This window comes from Nymphaea colorata, chromosome 11 (assembly GCF_008831285.2).
Source record: "Nymphaea colorata isolate Beijing-Zhang1983 chromosome 11, ASM883128v2, whole genome shotgun sequence".
NCBI lineage: Eukaryota > Viridiplantae > Streptophyta > Magnoliopsida > Nymphaeales > Nymphaeaceae > Nymphaea > Nymphaea colorata.
The window spans coordinates 17350890-17373655 of NC_045148.1; the positions used below are offsets into that span (position 1 = coordinate 17350890).

Below are 22766 nucleotides of genomic sequence, written 5' to 3' on the forward strand. Positions count from 1 at the left end.
AGTGAAGACATTGCAGAACTTCAAGATGTCTGTTAAGATAATGTTGCAATTAAGACTCAAGATGGAAACAGTCAGATGAAACAAGAACCAAGCACATCCCAACATCCATTGAGGAGATCAAGTAGAAGACCAAAACAAAATCAAATGTATTCTCCTTATTTACATTACTTACTGTTAACTGATGTCGGAGAACCCGAGTGTTTTGACGAAGCAATGCAGGTTACAGATTCAGTTAAGTGGGAGTCAGCTATGAAAGAAGATGTAGACTCTCTACATGCTAACAGAATATGGAAACTAACTGAGCTTCCTTGTGGGAAGAAAACATTGCAAACAAATGGGTATACAGGATTAAAGAAGAAGCAGATGGAAGAAAAAGATATAAAGCAAGGTTAGTAGTGAAAGTTTTCAACAGAAAGAAGGTATAGATTATACAGAAATTTTCTCTCCTGTTGTAAAACTAACTACTATAAGACTAGTATTAAGTTTAGTTACAGCTGAAAATTTATATTTGGAGCAACTAGATGTAAAAACTGCATTCCTTCATGGGGATTTGGAGGAAGATATTTATATGGTGCAACATGAAGCTTTTCAGGTACCAAGAAATGAAAGTCTTGTATGCAAGTTAGAGAAGAGTCTCTATGGTTTAAAACAGGAACCAAGACAGTGATACAAAAAGTTTGATAACTTCATGGGGAGAAATGCCTTTAAGAAGTATGATATGGATCACTGTTGCTACTTTAAGAATTTTGATAGTTGTTATGTCATTTTACTATTATATGTGGATGATATGCTTATTGCAGGTTCAAATTTGCAAGAGATCAATTCTTTGAAAAAACAACTACCAAAGGAGTTTGAAATGACAGATCTAGGTGCTGCGAAACAAATCCTCGGAATGAGAATTAGTAGGGATAGTAAGACAGGTACTTTAAATTTGTCTCAACAAAATTATATTGAGAAGATCTTGTGCAGGTTTAAGATGCAAGATGCCAAACCTGTTAGTACGCCTCTTGCTATTCATTTCAAATTGTCCAAGGATTTGTCACCCAAGACAGATGAAGAGCATGAAGAAATGTCAATGATTTCATATGCTTCAGCAGTGGGCAGCTTGATGTACGCTATGGTATGCACCAGACCAGACATAGCACAAGCAGTGGGAGCAGTGAGCAGATACATAGCTGAGCCTGGAAAGAAACATTGGGAGGCTGTGAAGTGGATATTACGATATTTGAAAGGAACTTTATGTATGAGCCTTTGTTTTAAGCAAAATGAATTACTTTTGCATGGCTTTGTGGATGCAGATTTGGGTGGTGATCTTGGCAGCAAGAGAAGCACCACTGGGTACATTTACATCATAGGAGAAACCTGTGTCAGTTGGGTTTCACAGCTTCAAAAGGTTGTTGCGTTGTCTACTATTGAAGTTGAATATATTGCAGTGACAAAAGCCAGTAAAGAGATGATTTGGCTAAAGACTATTCTAAAAGAATTGCATGTAAATGAAGAGAAGAGTGTTCTCTCTTGTGATAGTCGAAGTGCAATTCATTTAGCCAAGAATCCAGTGTTCCATGCTAGAACAAAGCATATTGAATTGAAATATCATTTCATTAGAGATTTGTTGGAAGAGAAAATACTATATCTTGAAAAGATTCGTGGAACAGAGAATCCAGCAGACATGTTGACAAAGCCAGTGACTGCTGAGAAATTGAGGTTATGTTTAACCTCAGTTGGTCTCCAAGGTTGATTGATGAGGAGGCATCGCACAGGTTGAGTATGTGATGTACATGCACTTGGATGGATCAAATTCCAAGTGGGAGATTGTTGGTGTATGGAACTTGATCCATACTGGACACTCATATTGTGCAAATGCAGGTTTGCCCTAATCCTTATGTTATGAGGGGGACCGCAGTTTCTTTCTTGGTCTTGTCTCTGAGAGTGTCTATGTTCATCTGAAAGTGAATAGTGAAAGATTTGTGCGACCGTGGACGTAGGAGATTATTGCTCCGAACCACGTAAATCTTTGTCTTCTTCCTTGTTGCTTCTACCCCCCTCTTGAGAGTGAGAGAGGAGAGTTTTGTGTGTTGTTCCTAACAGATATTGCTTATGAAACTCACCTGTAGCTGCTGCTAGCTGCCATATATGGGTTATGTGAGCAGTATTTTCCTTTTTTTCCTCACTCACAGTGTTCGTGAACCTTGACATCAGTTTTTCCTATCTCTATCTCTCTTCGTCTTCATGTTCTTTCTCTTCATGTGCTTCTTGTAGAGGCATTTAATGCAGAAAAAGATAATCACCCATAAAGTTCATGCCATTTAAACCCTAAACCCCAAAAAATATCATTGGGATCGGGGTAGTATTTCTGGCAATGGGTGTCAAAGGGCGGGCCAGAAAACCACAGACCAGAGAAGCTATGGGTTGATAAGGTTGCTTTTTCTATCAAAATGGGCGACACTTTTGTAGGGAGAGTTAGTGCATCAAAGGGCCCTCTGGTGCAACAAAGAATGAGAGGAAAAAGAGAAGAAAAAAAAGTGGTAACAAAAGGAAGCCGAGGCCAAGTGTAGGGGACCTACACGGGAGTTTTGCTTACCAATTTTTAGTTGGGTTTGATTTGCTTCTATGTTTGATCCATAAAAAAATGTGTTTTGAGATATCATTAGATCTCAATAGCATAGATTTTAAATTTATGATACATGTTAAAAACTATGGATTTAATGTTGGGAAGGGAGGTCCAATCTTCAATCCATGAATATACAATCCTATAATTTCATATCACCGTGGATGTGAAACAAACACAACCTAATGGTGTTCTCAATTATTATGCCTTAATTTTATATATTAGTGGCCCATAAAGGCATTTTAAAATAGTATCCCTGTGGCTAAAAATTCTAGCTCCGGCCAAAGGCCAATTCAGCACGACTCTGGTTGAATAACATGGACACGACGGTACTGGTCTTTTGAAAAGGGATGAATGGACAGGAAAACTTACCATTAGCGCTAAGAGCAGCAATATTTCTCAATTATTGCAATCAATGAAAATAAAAAAAACGTAATTTCAGCTACTGATTTTAGAATAGAAAATGAAGATAATTCAATCAAATTAGTGGTATATGAAGTTCATGTCAATTTTAGTCATTTTCACTAGTTACCTCTATTATCTTTTTACTACTTGTGTTTCTCCCTGTCTTGTTTTTCTTAGTAATAGAGATCCTAAGATTAAACCACTTAAATCTCAAAGCCCAAATTGGCAGAGGTCAGAATTGATCCAAGTATTAGTTTCTCGACGCATTTGAAGGAGATTTTGTCAAACTTTAGCTTAATGAATCTGATATCCATGCATTCGTGTTAAAATTCTTAGTTCATTGAACTAATGATCTCTGCTCTGCGTGTTCAAATTAATAAGAACCTGCAATTAAACACAGCACTCAGTTGTCTCTTACCTGAAAACTGCCTGACGTATGTTCAAGCGGCTGTAATTAAATAAAGCTCTGTTTGGAAGGATGTATAGTAGAACCTGGCTACATCTATGATTGGATGTTTTTTCTTAAAAAAAAAGAAAAACAATGTTAAAACCATCGCAAATGTTGCATTCCATCGCTAAAAAATGTAGCCAATCAACTTTTCTCGAGGGAATACACCATTTGTAACGGTTTTTAACATTGCAAAATATAAAAAAAACCAAGTACAGAGGTTGGGCGACTCATATATATATATATATATATATATATATATATATATATATATTTGGATTGTGCTTTTAGAACTACGTGAGACTACAGCAAAGTTTGGCTCGTAGTCTCTAGTGTCTGCGCCTTCTAAGCATGCCATTAAGTAGTTGCAACTTTTATTAGTCGAAATATAACCCTCTATGGTTTGCTTTTATTCACTAATGATTTATATGCGTGAGAGAGAGAGAGAGTGAGAGAGAGAGGATGATGGAGAGCTGAAAAAGTAAAGTTGGGGAAGAGGATAGTTTAATTAAAGTTTTAAACGCGGAACTAATCGAGGTTTGTGTTTACCTAAAGAGATGAGTAGATCGCCCTCACATTGGTGAGTCACATTTAATGTTGACTGCTTTCTTAAGGAGTGGTAGGATAAAAGAACAAAACTGAGCCCAAATGGTTGAACTTTCTTTTTCGTTTTTTTTTTCGGTTAAGGGTTTTGATAAGTGACCCGTTTGACTTGTTCCTTCAAATGACAGCCACTCGTCACTAAAGTACAAAGTGGGCCGCAACCTGGGACACCAAAAGTAGGCCTTGTACCCTAAAAGAATGTGAAGTTGAGTTGGGGCTTTGACTTTTTTTTAGGCAGGTGGGAAACCCATCAAAAAATGGTTGTCCACATACTTTTTTTCTCTTTAAAATGGTTGTCAAAATGTGTTTTTAAGTACTTTCCTCCCTGAAGAGAGTTTCTTACTTTGAGTGGAGTCATAAACAAGTTATTGATACATGTTATGGGAGTCTAAGATGTGAGGGGGAGAGAGAGAGAGATGAAAGAAATGGCCAAGTGGGTTGAAATTGGTTTTTGTCTCGAATCCCAGCCCAAGAAATTCAGATGATCCACCTAATCTAAATCCATTCCATTCCGATGGAACTAATTAGGTTTAAAGTCTTTTCGAACTAGATACGTCTCTGGTATACTAAGCAAAGTTCCTTTCGACATACAGCCTATTGGTATAGTTTCACAATTAAATACTCTAAAGCAAATGTTGGAAAGAGAAAAAGATGGCGTTTGCAAGATTGGAATATGTGGTCTAGGTGGAATCGGGAAGACCACATTGGCAATGGCTCTTTACAATCTGCTCTCTCCTACATTTGAAGGAAGTTGTTTCCTCTCGGACATCAGAGAAAAGGAAAAGAGGGAGGGTCTATCCTCTTTGCAAGAGAAACTCATGAAGGAAGTCTTAAAAGAAACCGTGAGTATAGACAATGTCAGGGAAGGAGTTAGCTTGATGAAACAAAGGCTTGGAAGCAGGAAGGTTCTCTTGATTTTGTATGATGTCGAGCATGCACGTCACCTTGAGGCTTTTACAGCTAACCGTCGGAAAAATGAAGAGTGGTTTAGTGCAGGGAGTAAGATTATTGCGACAACAAGGAACAGAGAGGTACTCCTCCGGCATGGACTGCAGAAGGAAGATATTTACTTCCCTGAGGGATTGAATACAGAAGACTCATTGCAACTATTCATTCACAGAGCACTTGTTAGCGACCAACTATTGGCAGAACTTGGTGACCTACCGCAGGAAATTGTGAAGGTAGCAGAGGGACTGCCCCTAGCACTCGAAGTATTTGGGTCGCACTTTGGATTCCTAAAGGAAAGAGAAGAATGGGAGGAAGCTTTGGGACCATTGAAAAGCGAACAGCATAAGGATGTCCATGAGAGATTAAGAATAAGCTACGAAGGCCTAAATTACAGGGAAAAGTGCATCTTTTTAGACATAGCGTGTTTCTTTGTTGGAGTGAACAAAGAATATCCATTTCATATGTGGGAAGGTTGCGGATGGTATCCGCGCCAGGCACTTGAAGTTCTGCAACACCCGTCTCTTGTTAAAATAGACAAGAATGACAAGTTTGAAATGCATGACCAAATCCGAGACACGGGAAAAATGGTGGTTAAAGAAGAACAGCTGACTGATCCTCTCACGTGCAGCAGGCCATGGAGCAAGGATCAAATATTGGAGGTTCTCAAGAATGCAGAGCTATGAATTAAACTGATTGATTTTTGCCTTGTTTTCCATGCAGAGGTATGCAAAAAGTGAGGCAGTCTTTCTTCTAAATATATAGTTTCTGTGGGGGTTTGGACTCTTGATCTTTTTAATCGTTGGTGTTTATAGGTTTCTTTGGGAAATCCCCATGTCCATGGTGTCGACTTCCTCGGAGTCTCTGATGAAAGAGTAAAGATGAGTTGGAAGGTAATAGGGGCGATGCCCAGACTCCGTTTCATCACCGGTGCAACAAAAGACGCATTTGAAGATGAAGGAAAGATGGTTCGTCTCCCAGGAAACATGCGGTGGTTCAGTTGGAGCGGCTGTCCTTATCGAACGCTTACATTTCACAATAGCCTGCATGAGCGGCTCTGCGTCCTCCACATATCCGACGGCCACTTTCAACACTTGGGATCGCATAGCATGGTTAGTGAGTAGTCCTGACGCTCAAATCCCTTTATAGTTTTTCCCCCTACGTCTGCAGGTTACTCTGAGAAAGATACATTAACGTCAATTTCAACTAATTTCAATTTTCAAAGCAAGTTCAATTTTAGTAAAACAATTGCAAGAGTTCAATCAGTTTAGTGTGTTCCAAATCATACACCAAAATAAATCTGGTCTTACATACACAAAAGTCTCAATTCTGGATTCTGCATTATATTTCCTGTGTTCATTAGTGAAAGGCAAAGCCATTTCAGGTATTTCCGAAGCTGAAGGTCCTCGATTTAAGTGGTTGTTGCAGCCTCGTCCGAACTCTTGATTTCACTCATCTCTGTTGCTCTAACTCCTGAAGTGGAGGAGCTCGTGAGAACGTGTGGAGCTCGTGGGAAAAGCGTGAGTGCGTGAAGGAGTGAAAAGTGGAAACAAGAGAAAGTGTGTGCGTTTCCAAATAGTGGGGAGTTAAAGAGAAATGGAGTACGTGAGGAGAATGTGTGTGCGGTTCCCAAGATCATGGGTGATGGAGAAAATGGTGCGAGACTTGAGGGCTGAAATGGTGGGAGTGACCAGCAGTTACTAAGTTGAGGGCTGAAGTGGAGGAGATCATGGAAAGCACGATCAGCAGTTGCTATTATTAAGGATCAAGTTTTGTTTTTGTTTTAATGTATTTCCTTTATATAGTTGTTAATGAAAAAGTTGAAGAAGTAGACGCCCAAAAGAAGAAAGAAGAGTTTTTTTTCTCTTAGCTTTGCCCTCTACCCGTGAACTCTTCTTCCCTCTTCACTCTCGCTCTCTCTCTCTCTCCTGCCGTCCTTGCTTCTCTCTCTCACTCTGCCCTAGACGCAGCCTGCTCCCTTCTCTCTCTCTGCATCTTGTTTTTCCTTCTTGGAGTGCTGCCACCGTTCTTTCCCTCACATCCGCAGCACACCTCCATGCCTTGAGGCCTTTGTTTCCTCAAGCCACTCGACATCTTTGGAAAAGGCAAGCCTTGCCGAGCGTGCGAATCAAGGGAGACCACCAACATTTGGTATCAGAGCCCAGGTTGTATGCCAAAGCTCCCTCGATTCAAGCCGATGTCGATCATCACAAACGAGGCAGCACGGGAGATTGCCAGCGGAACGTTCCAATATCCGCTGCTCACAGCGACCAACTACACCAGCTGGGTGATTAGGGTCCAGGCCATGATGGAAGATCAAGGCGTCTGAGAGGCAGTCGAGCCGACGGCCGATGTGGCTGTCGACACGAGGAAGGACAAGAAGGCGAGGTCGCATCTTCTCCAAGCCCTCCCAGAGGATCTCCTAATGCAAGTGGCGAAGAAGGCGACGGTGGAGGAGGTCTGGGATTGCCTCAAGACGAGATTTGTCGGGGCAGATCGCGTGAGGAATGCACGTCTGCAGACGTTGAAGAGTGACTTTGACGCCATGAGGATGCAAGAAGGAGAGTCGTTGGATCAATATGCGGGCAGGCTCACCGGAATGTCCGTCAGGTATGCCAACTTAGGGGGCACCCTAAGCGATGCCGCCTTAGTCAAGAAGCTATTTGACACCGTTCCAAATAGGTTTCTTAGCGTAATCGCGGGCATAGAGCAATTTTGCGACATCGACACAATGTTGTTTGAAGAGGCTGTGGGACGACTCAAGACGTACGAAGAACGCTCTCGTCCCCGAGCATTCGGTACCGGCGGCAATGGCGATGCGCAACTGCTTCTCACTCAGGCTGAGTGGGAGGCACGGAAAAAGAGAAGCGGCAGCGACCCGTCGTCGACCCGAAGGGAGACAGGTCACAGGGAAGGAGGTGCTTGCAACCGGGGTGGTCGCGGGCGCGGTAGAGGGCGCGGGAGAGGCGGACGAGGCGACTTCCCACTGAAAGACAGAGCAGGTGGCTCTGGAGGCGATGGTCGTGACAAGAGTCACACCCGTTGCTTCAATTGCAACGAATTGGGGCATTATGCGAACCGGTGCAAGGCTCCCAAAAAGAAGGAAGAGGCGCATCTCACACAAACTGATGACACCGAACCAACTCTGTTGCTTGCAGAGTTGGAAGAAGCAGTGCCCGCTGCACCTGAGAGACAAGAATGGCAGGAACGACAAGAAGCTGTCCTGCTGAATGAAGAGCAAGTATGGCCCGAACTGCACGGGACCGAGCACGGTAAGGAAACTACCGACACCTGGTACCTGGATAACGGTGCCAGCAACCACATGACCGGAGACAAGGTCAAGTTTCGGGAGTTGAACGAGGCAATCACTGGCAAGGTGAAGTTCGGCGACGGCTCATCGGTGCAGACCATGGGTAAGGGTTCAATTCTTTTTAAATGCAAAAATGATGATCAATGGCTGCTCCAGGAAGTATATTATATTCCAAAGCTTCGCAGCAACATCGTGAGTCTCAGGCAACTCACTGAGGTGGGCCACAAGGTGGTTATGGATGAAGACAAACTAGAGGTATTTGTCAAAAATCCATGGCAACTGATCATGAAGGTGAAACGCACGTCAAATCGACTCTATCGTATCGACCTGCAGATTGCAAGGCCAGTGTGTCTCTTGGCAAACCTCGAGGATCCGGCATGGTTGTGGCATGCTCGTCTCGGCCACGTCAACTTTCAAGCATTGAAGATGCTTGTAAACAAGAATATGGCAACCGGGGTACCGCATATCTCTCATCCCGCTCAGTTATGCCGGGAGTGTTTGGTGGCGAAGCAGACGAGACAGTCGTTCCCGTCGGCAGCCATCTATCGAGCGAAGGAGCCACTCGAACTCTTGCACGTTGATCTTTGCGGCCCGATCACGCCACCCACCCCTGCCGGTAATAGCTATTTCTTATTAATAGTTGATGACTTCACTCGTTGGATGTGGTTGTGCGTGATCAGAACAAAAGACCAAGCATGCTCTGCGTTTATGAAGATCAAGGCGCTGGCCGAGAACGCGTGCGGGCATCGCGTCAAGACGCTCAGGACCGATCGTGGAGGCGAGTTCCTCTCTCTTGAGTTCGCCAATGTGTGTGAACAGGCGGGCATTGCGCGACACCTCACTGCGCCATACTCACCACAACAAAACGGTGTGGTGGAGAGGAGGAATAGGACGGTGATGGCGATGGCAAGATCTCTCCTCAAGAGCATGAGCATGCCGGGAAGATTTTGGGGAGAGGCGGTACGACACGCAGTCTACCTGTTGAACCGCTTGCCTACGAAGGCCATGGGCGAGCGCACCCCGTATTAAGCTTGGAGTCATAGGAAGCCGGATCTTGCACATCTTCGATTGTTCGGCTGCACGGCGCATGCCATGGTGACAACACCACACCTCAAGAAGCTTGATGATCGCAGCCAACCAATGGTGTATCTCGGCGTCGAGGATGGCTGCAAGGCACACCGATTATTCGATCCGCGGTGCGGGAGAATCCATGTAAGTCGTGATGTTAAATTTGAAGAAAAATTAAAGTGGAATTGGAACATGGATGTAGGAGGCAGTGATTCGTCGAATTTCACTGTTGAGGATGAATCAACAGTGGATAACTCAGTTGCAAGCGGACAAGTAGGAAGGTCGCTATCCATGGATCTAGGCTACCCTACTTCTTCATCGACACCGATGGATGGCGAAGCAACGCCGGTGGTGACGCCGGCTCGGAGATTGCTGGCGGATGAAACTGCCGCAACCTCGGAGATGGAGGACAGTAATGACGGACCCATTCGGTATAGACATATCGATGATATCATGCGAGACGCTCGGCATGTCAAACTCGATGATGAAGACGTCGAAGAAGAGGCCATGCTTGCGGCAATAGAGGAGCCATTGTGTTACCAAGAGGCAATGGGCCAACCGGCATGGGTGGATGCGATGGCCAAGGAGATTGAGTCCATTGAAAAAAATTCGACCTGAACGCTGACAACCCTACCGGTTGGAACCAAAGCAATCGGACTCAAATGGGTGTTCAAATTAAAGAAAAACTCAGACGGAGAGGTGATCAAGCACAAGGCCAGATTAGTCGCAAAAGGCTATGTTCAACGGCAAGGGATCGACTTCGATGAGGTGTTTGCACCAGTCACCAGGCTCTACACCGTGCGAGTCATCCTTGCCGTCGCAGCCAACCGTGGGTGGCAAGTTCATCACCTCGACGTCAAATCAGCATTCCTCAATGGCGAACTTGAGGAGGAGGTTTATGTAACTCAGCCAGAAGGTTTCATGGTGAAGAACAAGGAGCATATGGTGCTCAAACTAAGCAAGGCATTGTACGGCCTCCGACAAGCACCTCGTGCTTGGAACACGCGACTGGATCGAAGCCTGAAGCACCTTGGGTTCTCAAAATGCGCGCTTGAACAAGCCATGTATACGAGGGGAAAAGTCCGCACCGGTATCATCGTCGGAGTTTATGTTGATGATCTAATTGTAACAGGGGAGGATTCGGAGGCAATCGCATCATTCAAGCAGCAGATGATGGCTGAGTTCGAGATGAGCGACCTCGGCCTGCTCACCCATTACCTTGGGATTGAGGTGGAACAAGGTGAAGACGGTATCTGGATCAAACAAGCAGCCTATGCCAAAAAGGTACTTATTCAATTTGGCATGTTTGATTGCAATCCTACTAAAATTCCTATGGAACCAAGGTCACAGTTGAACAAGGATCTCGAAGGACAACCGGTGGATGCAACTGAGTATCGACGAGTCATCGGATGTCTAAGGTATCTTCTCCACACAAGACCAGATCTTTCGTATGCTGTCGGTGTAGCTAGTAGATTCATGGAGAGACCGACAGTGATGCACCACAAAGCAGTGAAGCAGATTTTGCGTTATTTAAAAGGCACAATCAACTTCGGTCTTGTATACACCAGAGGAAATGGAGAAGAAGTGATTGTCGGGTTCACGGATAGTGACCTGGCGGGCGACGTCGATGATCGGAAAAGCACCGGAGGCATGGCGTTCTATGTAAATGAAAGCCTAGTCTCATGGAACTCGCAAAAGCAGAAGACCGTTGCTCTGTCTTCATGCGAGGCTGAGTTCATGGCAGCAACTGCGGCGGCATGTCAAGCACTTTGGCTTAGAGGACTCTTGGCCGAACTGATTGGGAGAGAGCCGCAAGTGGTGAAGTTGTATGTGGACAACAAGTCCGCAATCGCACTGATGAAGAACCCAGTTTTTCATGGACGTAGTAAACACATTGATACAAAGTTCCATTTCATTCGAGAATGTGTCGAAAGAGGACATATTATTGTGGATTTTGTACGCACAGATGAACAACGAGCGGATCTTATGACAAAGGCATTACCTGCGGCAAAGTTGGCAACAATGCGACATGTACTTGGTGTTCGAGAGCTCGGGCCACATCAGGATTAGGGGGGAGATTGTTGCTCTAACTCCTGAAGTGGAGGAGCTCGTGAGAACGTGTGGAGCTCGTGGGAAAAGCGTGAGTGCGTGAAGGAGTGAAAAGTGGAAACAAGAGAAAGTGTGTGCTTTTCCAAATAGTGGGGAGTTAAAGAGAAATGGAGAACGTGAGGAGAATGTGTGTGCGGTTCCCAAGATCATGGGTGATGGAGAAAATGGTGCGAGACTTGAGGGCTGAAATGGTGGGAGTGACCAGCAGTTACTAAGTTGAGGGCTGAAGTGGAGGAGATCATGGAAAGCACGATCAGTAGTTGCTATTATTAAGGATCAAGTTTTGTTTTTGTTTTAATGTATTTCCTTTATATAGTTGTTAATGAAAAAGTTGAAGAAGTAGACGCCCAAAAGAAGAAAGAAGAGTTTTTTTTCTCTTAGCTTTGCCCTCTACCCGTGAACTCTTCTTCCCTCTTCACTCTCGCTCTCTCTCTCTCTCCTGCCGTCCTTGCTTCTCTCTCTCACTCTGCCCTAGACGCAGCCTGCTCCCTTCTCTCTCTCTACATCTTGTTTTTCCTTCTTGGAGTGCTGCCACTGTTCTTTCCCTCACATCCGCAGCACACCTCCACGCCTTGAGGCCTTTGTTTCCTCAAGCCACTCGACATCTTTGGAAAAGGCAAGCCTTGCTGAGCGTGCGAATCAAGGGAGACCACCAACAATCTACCATCCCTAGTGAAGCTTGTGCTTGACAAATGTAGCTCATTGTTTGAGATAGATGAGTCGATCAGGCATCTTAAGAAGCTGGTGAAGCTGAGTATGAAGGAATGTGTGGAACTTAAAGGTCTGCCGGTTGAACTTTGCAAGTTGACCTCACTTGAATTCCTTGCTTTTTGTGATTGTGAGCAAATTTCGGTTTTGCCAAAACAAATAGGGGACTTGAAATCCCTAAAATATCTTGGTCTCGATAAGACATCAATATCAGAGATACCTGATTCGATCAGAAGGGTTCAGTCTCTAGAAAGGCTCGACCTTACTTACTGCTCTTCCTTGAGGAAGATGCCTGATTCAATAGGAGTGCTCAAGAGTCTCTCATGGTTGTGTTTGTATGGGTGCAAGTTGTTGGAACGATTGCCAAATTCTATGAGAATGTTCGCTTCTTTAAAAAAATTGGACATTCGACATTGTGAATCGCTAACAGAAGTTCCTGATTCATTGGGGCACTTAATGAACGCGCTTGAATTGTCTCTAGAAGGTTGCATCTCATTGGAGAATCTACCAAACTCCATCAAAATGTCAATCTCAGGGGAAGATGATCATGAGCTCAAATTCAATGGTCTTAATTCATTGAGGAAATTACCTGATTCTCTGGGCGATATGAAGATTATGCGTAGACTTAGCCTTCGTGATTGTAAATCACTTCAAGAAATTCCCGACATCATTGGTAGGTTGATGTCTTTGGAGGATTTAGACCTTTCTCGTTGCATTTCACTAAGGAAGATGCCTGAATCAGTAGGAAACTTGAAGAGACTAAGGTGGTTGAGCCTAAAGCATTGTCGATCACTTGAAGAATTACCAGAATCAATGGAAGGTTTGAAGTCTTTGGAAGTGCTACATATTTGTGGTGGAATATCAGTAAAGAAGGTGCCTGACTTCATATGCAAGATGAAGAACCTTCAAGAATTGCATCTAAGGAAGATTAAAGAAATATCGGGTCTCATTGGTGCCCTCCGCCGGCTACAAAAGATGTGTATAAAGTATTGCCCGAAGTTGGAGTCTCTCCCTCATCTTCCCTCTTCGCTGACTTCTCTTAAAGTCCTTCATTGTTCTGCTTTCAGGAAATTGCCAAGTGTTTCAAACCTAAATGATTTGAGGATGTTATCTCTAGGAGGATGTAAGGCTCTGAGTGACTTGTCTGGCCTCGGGAGTTTGAATTCTTTAGAGGAGTTAATATTAACTGCCAGTGATGGGTTGAGTTTCGACCTGATGGACAAGTTATCAAAGGTAGCCTCTACTTTCTTTCATTTATTGATTGTTTTGATGTATCTCGTCACACAGCTACTTCGGTCAGACTAATTGTCTTGGTGCATGTACCTCCTAGATTAATTGTCTGTGTGCTAAGCTGGTGATTGCGTATAAATTTTGCAGAACTCGTTTGAGCAGTTGGAGTTCCTCTTTATTGCTGGAGTAATGGACGGTTCCAACTTGCTGTTTCGGCTTCCAAAAGGCGGCGAACTCAATGGACTAGGCGGCGTATTTTCCTTGACTAAGGAGCCGTCCTCCAACGCATCACACATTATTGTCAGTGTCCAACTCACGATAGAAGGGAAGATCGTCACAGAAGGCAGATGGAAAGCAGAAAAAATCGAAGAAGTCTATTTCAAGAAGGAGCTTGATAAGTTAGGGGTGGAAGGCAAGGTTTTGTATGCGATTGAGTTTGGCAAAGAAGAGCAGATATTCAGGTATGTGAAGGAAGGACAGGGTATGTGAAGGAAGGACAGGCGACATTGATGGTTCGAACAACTTACAACGATTTCCAGTTGAAGATGGCCTACTTTGACTTGATATGTTAAAGAGTGAGACATGTTCAATGGCAAATTTAAGTCGTAGTAACGAGACTGAAGGTCCAAACCTCCGGCTTTATGGTTTTGTCTATCATTTTGTTCCAGCTACGCAACGTTGCTTGCACTATTTTGAAGCTCTTACAGAGCGAGTCACGACCCAATTTTTGACATCAATTTTTTTTTTATTCTTATAATAACGGAAGCAACATTGAGTCATAACCAAAACATAAAGAAATCAAACACTATTTTATTCCAATAATAAAATACTTGAACCCAAACAAAAATAACCACAAATCCCAAAATCGACGCAGTGTCCAGATTGTCAATGTCCGTTCATCACAAGACTGAGGTCGTCCCTCCATGAGCCATAATATATCAAGAACTACTTGTAGATATAGAAAGAATGGTCAGAATTCCTCTGAGTATAGAAAAATTCAGCCATGAATGGAACATGACCCAACAAAGTCATATTTTATTTCTTCAAAAAAAAAAAAACGGATGAGACACTATGATCAATAGCCATAAATACTCAAATCTTAACACACAAAAAGTTACGTCTCATTATCAGAAACAAAACGAGATGTGCACAACCTCCAAAATGTCGTAGGCTTCCAATCGTGGTTCTCTGACAATGTCGTGGTCATCGTGCCGAGCAACAACAGAAATCCCCATGGACACAACTCATGGGCAGAACAAAACATATCTTCACCTCACCAGGCGATCCAACAGATCGAGGGTACCTGAGTGAAGCCTCCTGAGATGTCTCTATAGTCTTTCTTTTCCTATCAGAACTTTTAAGATTTGTCATAATAATACTTGTTTTTTTCTTGTTGTGTATTTCATTAGCACGATCTTGCAGCCTCTTGAACTCTCGAGCTTTTTCTGTAGAAATTTTTTTACATCCTTGAATTCCATGACCTGACAACTTCAACAAATGTGCCTTAATTCTTGTGTAAGATCCTACAAATGTATTTTCACAATGTTTGCATACGAAATGCATATTTCCACCGCCACTGCCCACATCTTTAGTGACCGCTTTCATTTCTTTCCATAGTGGTTGTTCTTCGGATGCAAATGCTTCATCAGGTAGTGTAGAAGGCTTTGAAACATTACTTTCATTCACATCCACACTACATAAAAAGCCTATTGCAAGACAATCTGAAACAACTTTTTTTTCCTTTTGTTCTGTTTGCCATTTTTATAGTTTTACCTTCAAAGTTCAAAATAAAAAATTTTAAATATAACAAATTTAAGAATAAATAGCAACTTATCACCGACAAAGGGGAAAACAAGTTCAGCAACTAATAGATGTAGTTTGTTCACTAATTAACAGTAGTTTATGATGTCTCTCAACCACCAATTTAGTGCAAATCAGTCATTCAGTTCATTCAAATTCATAGAATAAACTCATTTTTTAGAGGACAGACAACAAATATATGATCAACACAGAGAAGGTTAAGTCATACAAGTATACAACTCACTAAATGACCACACTAAATCAAAAGTTAGCAGGGAAAAAATGATTAACCATGACAAAGCCCAATTTAAGTTTACTTTATATTCTGAGTAAAAAGCATTCTTTTTTTATCGATTCAACCTGAGACCTTGGAAGTAATGCAATCACAAAGTGCTTAAGAATAGGCAGAGGAGGAGAATATTGAGAAAAAAATGCATATTTTTAGTATATATGCAATAAGACTGAAACCTCCAGGATCAAGGACATGCTTTGATAGCAGAGACATAAATCAGTTAATAACCACAGATGGTGAGCTTGTAGACCCAAAGGAAGTTTGTGAAACATTCCAACAGAGAATCAGCAACCAAATCAGAGAATTATAACTTAGGCTAGCTAGATGACACCAATATATTTAAGGCTTTAAGCATACAAAATTATGGTTTAAAAGAAAACTAGAAAGAGATGTATACTTTTCGCTCCTTACATCGCATATGACTAGAACTAGATGCAGATAAATATAATAGAACAAATAACACGAATTGAATGACTAATTTAAAGCAACAAAAAAATTGAATGAAACTTCAATGCCCCAAAAGGCCAAAACCCGCCCACTACAATTTCCATTCCACTATGCTCACACAAAAGAACAACAACATTCTGGGGTCAGCGCACAGATAGTCAAAAACAAAAAAAAAAAATTGCAAACCAGTACATATCAAAGAGTGAGAGAGAGAGTTTACCCAAATCCGAACGCAGCGCAGAGAGAGGGAGCAGTGCAGAGAGAAGGAGCGGTGTCGCAGAGAGAGGGAGCACTGAGCAGCGAGTTCTGGGTGAGGGAGCAGAGAGCTCCCCAAGCGTCGCAGAGAGAGGGAGCACCGGAGCAGAGAGTTCCCCAACTCCAAGCGTCGTAGAGAGGGAGCACACTGCACAGTGCACAACGTCGGTCTCGCAGAGAGAGGCTGAGAGGGAGAGAATCAGAGAACTCGTCGCCCGTCGGTCTCTGAGAGAAGCCGAGCATGAGAGGGAGAGAAGCCAATTCGTGCCCTAACGTCGACACCCAAAATTTTTTGAGTTAAAAATCAATTCCCTAAGTTAAAAATCATGCCCAAAACGCCCAAAATTTTGATGGAAAAGGCCGATGCGGTTTGACCGCACCTGACTCACATTTGACATTTTCGGTGCGCACCTGGAGCGTACCGGCATCGCGTCGACGCGGGTGCGAGTCCAAATTGGGCGCACCCAGGTATCGTAGCAAAAACCTCATTACAGGTATATTTTGGTTTTCAATTATATAAATATGAAACTTCTGTAAATAAGATTCCTTGTTACTTTGTCTTGAGGGCAATAATTTGCCAGAACTACTTCTCTGCGAAGTACCAATCATCTCATCGGTGGTCTTCCCTGTCTAAACAAATTTTGCATAAAAAGATTGCCCGAACTTTGAATCTCTCCCTGCGCTTTCCTTTTCTCTTACCACACTTAAAAGTCCTACATTGTGCTGCAGCTTTGGGAATCACCAAATCTTTTAAACCTGAATGATATGGAGAAATTACATCTAGGAGGATGTAAGACCCTCGCGCACTTGTCTGGTATCGAGAGGTTCAAATCTTTAATGCAGTTAATATTGACCACCCGCGACGGCTTGAGCCGTGACCTGGGGGGCAAATTATCACAGGTATCTACTTCCTCTCTTTCTTTCAATTGATGATTGTTTTAATAATTTGCAGGTTTATGCTGATTAAGCTTAATTGGCAGCCCACTTTTGAACGGCTGGGAGAACTCTTTATTTCGGGATCAAACGGTGGTTCCGACTTGTTGTTTGGGCTTCCAAAAGCCGGCCAAGTCGATCGACTGGTGGGGATGTTTTGCCTGGCCGACGAGCCGCCGGCGAACAGATACACGTTAACGTCCGCATCCAAGTCCAGGTAGAAGGAAAGATCGTCACCGAAGGCACATGGATAGCGGAAAGAACGATAGGCGACGTTGAATTCATGGGGAAGTTCGGGGAGGATGGCGAGGGTTCTTATGAGATTGGGTTGGGGAAAGATGAGGAGATAAGCAGGTAGGTACTCGAGGAAGGACACGCGGTCTTGAGGGTTCCAACCATTTACAACGATTAGCAGTTGAAGATGGAATATTGTACGTGTGTAAAAGTGGTGTGTTTCTGATCTGAGACTTGTCCTGTTCAGTACTGATTTAGTTCCATGACGAACACTTGAATCGTACCAAGGAGAAGAAAGGTCCAACACTTGGCTTTGTTTATGGTTTTGTCTTCTCATTTTGTTCCAGCTGCAATGATGTTGTCTACCCTATTTTGCAAAAACCTAACGTGTTCCTCCTGCAACTAATGAGAGTAGCACACGTTTGGAATCAGATCCCAAAATTTAAAGTGGTGAAGAAGACTCCTTTACTTCTTTTTCCTTTGGAACATCGATGAACTTGAAATAACAAGTATGGTCAGAGGCATAAGTCGGGACCATTGGCGGCCGAGAGCGGGGATACCGGATACAGACCACTTTTTATTTAAAAAAAATTGAAGGCTATGACTAATAATAATTGAAAATTATTAAAGCTTCGACTAAGTAAAAAACAGAGTGCCTTAATTCATAACCGTATTAGCAAAATGTCGGCCATATACTCCACAATGGGATACAATATGACAACTATTGATGACTTTTGTAAGTGCACAGACCTAGTAATTTGTCAAATACAAATTTCATTAGGGATTTTACTTTAATGAGTTGAGTCTGTGTCGATCAACGTTTATAAATCCAAGCATGGAGGCACGGCAGAAAACCAAAACAGCTGCAGAAATGAATGATCATGGGGGTGCAAAAATCGTAGATACCTTTTCAGCATGTGAATTGGTAGATTTTATTATCTGCGGACGTTGGAAGGCAGCTGGTGGTAAAGGGGATTGTTTCTTAAAAAACGCAACTATGAAGCGCGCAAATGTGCAGACCGGCCATCATGTTCCAACATTCTAACTGTACAAACTTAGGTAAATCTTACGGTTATTAATCTTATGGTAAGGGTTTAACTGGAATTGAACCACATCAAAAATAAAAAGTATTTATGCAGATTCCACCGCCTGTGCAGCGGATGATGAAGACAGTTGCTGCTGAAGTTCGAACTTCAAAGATAAGTATAAATCCTGGCTTTATCTGTCCATAACTCTTAGCTCCAGACTGCCATGTTTCACCAGAAGTTTTGTGATATTAAGAGCCTCTTTATGTTTTCTTACTGTTCAGTAATAAGGGGTCTCCCTCTCTTTGTCATGGATGCGAATATATAGAATGTTCAATTTATCTTTTAGAAACAGGATTTTGTCAAGGTGAGGACTGAAGTTGCACATTTTTATGACAAAACGTTGACAGCATTTATTCTTAGCTACAGGAACAGATACATAATCCAAAATTACTCTTGCTGAAACACAAGCCCTATATTCATGCCTAAACACCAACAACATGCATCAGCTTTCACTGCCCATGGCAGATGGGTGAGAACCCAATCAGTTGGTGAAGTTAGGGATGGTGGCTTGGGGCTCTGTGGCCTTGGCCGCAGGGGTAGGCTCCACTGAGGGTGAAGGAGGGACTGGTTCCCCCAGGAGCTCGGCAGGCAGTGGGGGAATGCCTTCAAGATAGAAGGTGTAGAAAACCTTGGATGGGTAGATCAGCTGGTGAAGCTTCACTTGTCCACGAGTTCCTTTGAATACACCCGAGCCTCCTGTTACTGTCAAGTATGTGTCTTCGTATGTCAGATAAGGTCCCTGCGTGAAAATACCAGAGAAAAATTTTACATTTGCTATGTATACAGAAATGAGTTAATGCTTCATATGAATCAGTTCTAACCAATCCTTGAACTCGCAAACATTGTAACCTTCTACAAAGACAAAGATTGATCAACTTTATGGACCCCAAAACTGTTAACGTTCTCCTAGGATGAGAATTTATAGGTGCTTGGTTATATTTCGCTCAGTTTTCAGCATCATATCTATAATCCTGTGGAGTAAGTAGAGTGTGCATGATGTAGAAGAATCATGCAAGTTGATCCTCATCCGGTTCGTGGATCCGTCCATGATGAAACTCAATTCACCATGGCTTATATCAGCCTGCATCACTCAAGACAATTTAGGCGGCCTAATTGGCTATTGATTACCATCCGCTTTTCTAAGCTAGGAAGGATGTTTATATAAGTAGTGTAACTGACTTGAACAGAGATGTGGCCGTAGTCTCCGAAATAGATGCTGTAGACGGCTTCGTACCGGTCGCCCTTCTCCGGTACGTTTTGAATATGGATGCAGATGCCTGCGCTGATTCCCAGTCGCTTCTCCAGGTTGCCACTGTAAGTCTGCACATTTGTTTCATGACTTGCATCAACTTCCCCAATTTATGAGGACTATAGATAAATCATGTTCATCGAGAGAGCGAAAGAGAGGGAGAGCAGTTGTTGATTTCAGTAACCTTGTTGGTGAAGGGCACCAAATCACCGAGCGAGTTGACTTCTTTCTGGCTGAGGCGGAGGTAGGCAGGGCTGCTCCTGTCCCCCTCGTTTATCTCATAGACATGCAGCTCTTGAACTCCATTATTCTCTGCACCCTCTTGAACGCCGGTTCCTGCAGCAACGACATTTTCCTTGGACAAGTTAGAACGTATATATATGGTGAATGCGCACATGATGTTGCATGTTGATGATGTCATGGCAGGAACCGAGTCTCGTGTATTTCTTCAGAACCAGGCAACAGTGAGTGGACAGAGCAGATGGTGAGGAGTCACGTAATTGATCTTTCAGGCACTCTTGAAGAATCATCACACGCATATGAATTTTTTGACTCCTCCACAAATCAATAGATCATTCTGTTCTATGTACTCATTTGCATCTTATAAACACCACTCAAAAAATCAAACATCGTGATCATGCCATGATGGTGGCGGACCGATCGTTATAGTGAGGATGGAGTTGTCAATACAAGCAAGGGATTATGGTGGTTGCGCCAAGAAATGGCATGCATACCTGATGCCGCACAAGTAATTGTCTTTGACGGAGACGACGACTGCGAAGCATACAGCCCTCCAATATGGGTGGCCCTGAGCTTAAGTTGGGCGCCCAATAAGCTAGGCCCAGCAACGCTCTGCTTCAACCCAACAGAGGATGGACAGAGTGATGATAATAAAGGGTTTGGCTTGGTAGATTTGAGTGTCAGGAAAGGAGCTATTGATGAAATGGCAGCCATTGTTCTCTCTGTCTCTCTCTCTTTCTCTGCTCTCTGGTTTTGCTTCCTTACACTCACCGAGCAAAGGGCAAATCTCCTTCCAAGTTGCCGAGATTTGGATGCGGTGGGTTCTTTAAATAACCATGAGAGGTCGATCGGAAGCTTACTGTGGCTTCGCCATCCCGTCCCACTTTGAACTATTTGGCTCAACGTCTAAATGCAATTTGAGCAGACAAGTTGTAGATTGAAAGAAGTTTCAGAAGATTTTACTGGGGAGTCATTTGTTGTATCCAATTCCAGAGTATTGAAGGTTCGTTTTAGAATATTTTGGGAAAGTACTTTGTATTTATCGACTAAAATGTGGCTCCCAATTTCAAGAAGAGGACTCAAACTCAAATTTCTGAATCTTTGGCTCTGGCACAACTTCAACTAGATCCTAAACTTAGAAAAAGGTGATCTTCATTAAAAGTTCCCCACATTATTCTTGCAATTTCGAATGTACAACAGATGTTGGAATCCGAAACATATAATCCAACTTCTGTTCTGTACAAGCATTGTTGTTCAATTATTGGGATGTGATAGCAATTACAACCAAACCGAATCCCATCCATCTAATAGTTGCCCCTCTCCTGTTTTTGCCTCGTCTTTGGTACTTTGTTTTACATCCTTCTTGTTTTTTTTTTTTTCTTTCTGTATAGTTCTCTTACAATTTTTACCATTGAAGTTCACAAGGCCATGAGACGACGCTAGATGGGACGATGACATGAAGTGTGCGGGTGCTAACGTGGACGGTGGAGAGACTGAAACCTGTAAAGTCTCCAACAAGCTCTTCTTTGCTCTGCTGCCGTTAAAACTCGACCGCCTTCTAATGGAGGTTTCAGACGATGCGTCGTGAAACTTTTGGTAGTGTTACCAAATAAAATAGCAACTGTAGTTTCATTTCTTCTTGTATTCAAATTTTTTGACGGGAAGTCCTACGTCGAGCCCAAACATGGTTTAAGGATTCTTCGTTCAAATGGATACGGGAGTAAGGGAATCACTTGGATAGAAATAAATTCAAACCTCTTTTTACAGAGATCCTAAAGGACATAGACTACAAAAGTAGTTTGACATTTTTTTCGAGTAAAAAGGAGTAACTGTAAATTTACCTAATCCTAATGCAGTTTTAAACTCTAGAAGGGAAGAGAAGTTCTTTCAAACTCTCACACGAACGACAGGTTCTCTCCCCCGCATGGAGAACCTCCTTTGTCGAAAGAGATGAATCAAAATGAATGAATGGAGAACTTAGCCGTCTGCCCTCCATAAGATGACATACATGAGCTGTGGCTCTTGATCACATGGTGAGAGTATAAAATACGAGCCGAGCAAGTTCTTATTTTCTCCACACTTGATAAGAAGTTAAAGAAAATAAAATTATGCACACGAGAGACATGCAGGCGGCGTGCCATTCTCTTGTAAAGTTAAAAAAATAATAGGAAATCGTTATGTTTCTATATTTTAGCCATATTTTAAGAAAAGATCGCATTTTACAACTTTTCTGAAAAATGCTACTCCTTTCTACGAGAATTATCAAGCAATGGCTTGAAGTAGATATAGTGTTTCATGTCTAACATTGTAAAAACACCATTGATAGGATGGAGTGTGACAGACATAACATCCTATCCATTCTATTTGATGGTACAGTTACGAAACGATCTCTTAACATTTAACTGGAATTGAATAGACCTGTGGAACGTTCATGATCGTTTATTATGCTTTTAGCAATGCCTTTTAAATATTTAACTATCTAACAACATCCAATATTCGATTGATTATATATATATATATATATATATATATATATATATATATATATATATATATATATATATATATATATATAATTTAGCTATATTTTTTGGATTAGCATCCTATGGTTAGACAGCCGGCCTACTGGAAAAACAAAACCTACGATTGTGAATAAGAACCATATAAATTGTTTCACATTCGAAATCATTAGAAAATTATAATATTAAATATTTGTTGAAAAACCTCTGTCTTTTAGTAATTGGTAGTCTTTAATTTTTTTTATATAGTGAATTATGTCCTAGCTCCGTCAAAG

General features: G+C 42.4%; 3 protein-coding genes and 1 long non-coding RNA gene across 4 annotated transcripts; 3 read left to right on the forward strand and 1 right to left on the reverse strand.

Moving 5' to 3' along the window:
- Nucleotides 1-213: 213 nt before the first annotated feature.
- On the forward strand, nt 214-6133 carry LOC116263610 (TMV resistance protein N-like). Its single transcript, XM_031643345.1, has 4 exons — nt 214-388; nt 801-1338; nt 4615-5671; nt 5825-6133. Exons 1-4 carry the CDS (start codon nt 214-216, stop codon nt 6131-6133), a joined length of 2079 nt encoding a protein of 692 aa, XP_031499205.1.
- A 6119-nt stretch (nt 6134-12252) lies between these two features.
- On the forward strand, nt 12253-13923 carry LOC116263611 (disease resistance protein RPV1-like). Its single transcript, XM_031643346.2, has 3 exons — nt 12253-13190; nt 13272-13437; nt 13582-13923. The coding sequence occupies exons 1-3, from the start codon at nt 12253-12255 to the stop codon at nt 13921-13923; spliced, it is 1446 nt and encodes a 481-aa protein (XP_031499206.1).
- Nucleotides 13924-16933: 3010 nt separating this feature from the next.
- LOC116263970 (uncharacterized) lies at nt 16934-18647 on the forward strand. Its single transcript, XR_004174751.2, has 3 exons — nt 16934-17128; nt 17209-18454; nt 18535-18647. It is a non-coding gene; the product is annotated as an uncharacterized LOC116263970 (long non-coding RNA).
- Nucleotides 18648-18820: 173 nt separating this feature from the next.
- On the reverse strand, nt 18821-21055 carry LOC116263969 (allene oxide cyclase, chloroplastic-like). The gene is made up of 4 exons (XM_031643820.2): nt 20467-21055; nt 19917-20068; nt 19663-19803; nt 18821-19222 (listed from the first exon to the last, which is right to left on the reverse strand). Exons 1-4 carry the CDS (start codon nt 20684-20686, stop codon nt 18965-18967), a joined length of 771 nt encoding a protein of 256 aa, XP_031499680.1. The 5' UTR covers nt 20687-21055; the 3' UTR covers nt 18821-18964.
- Between the last annotated feature and the right edge of the window lie 1711 nt (nt 21056-22766).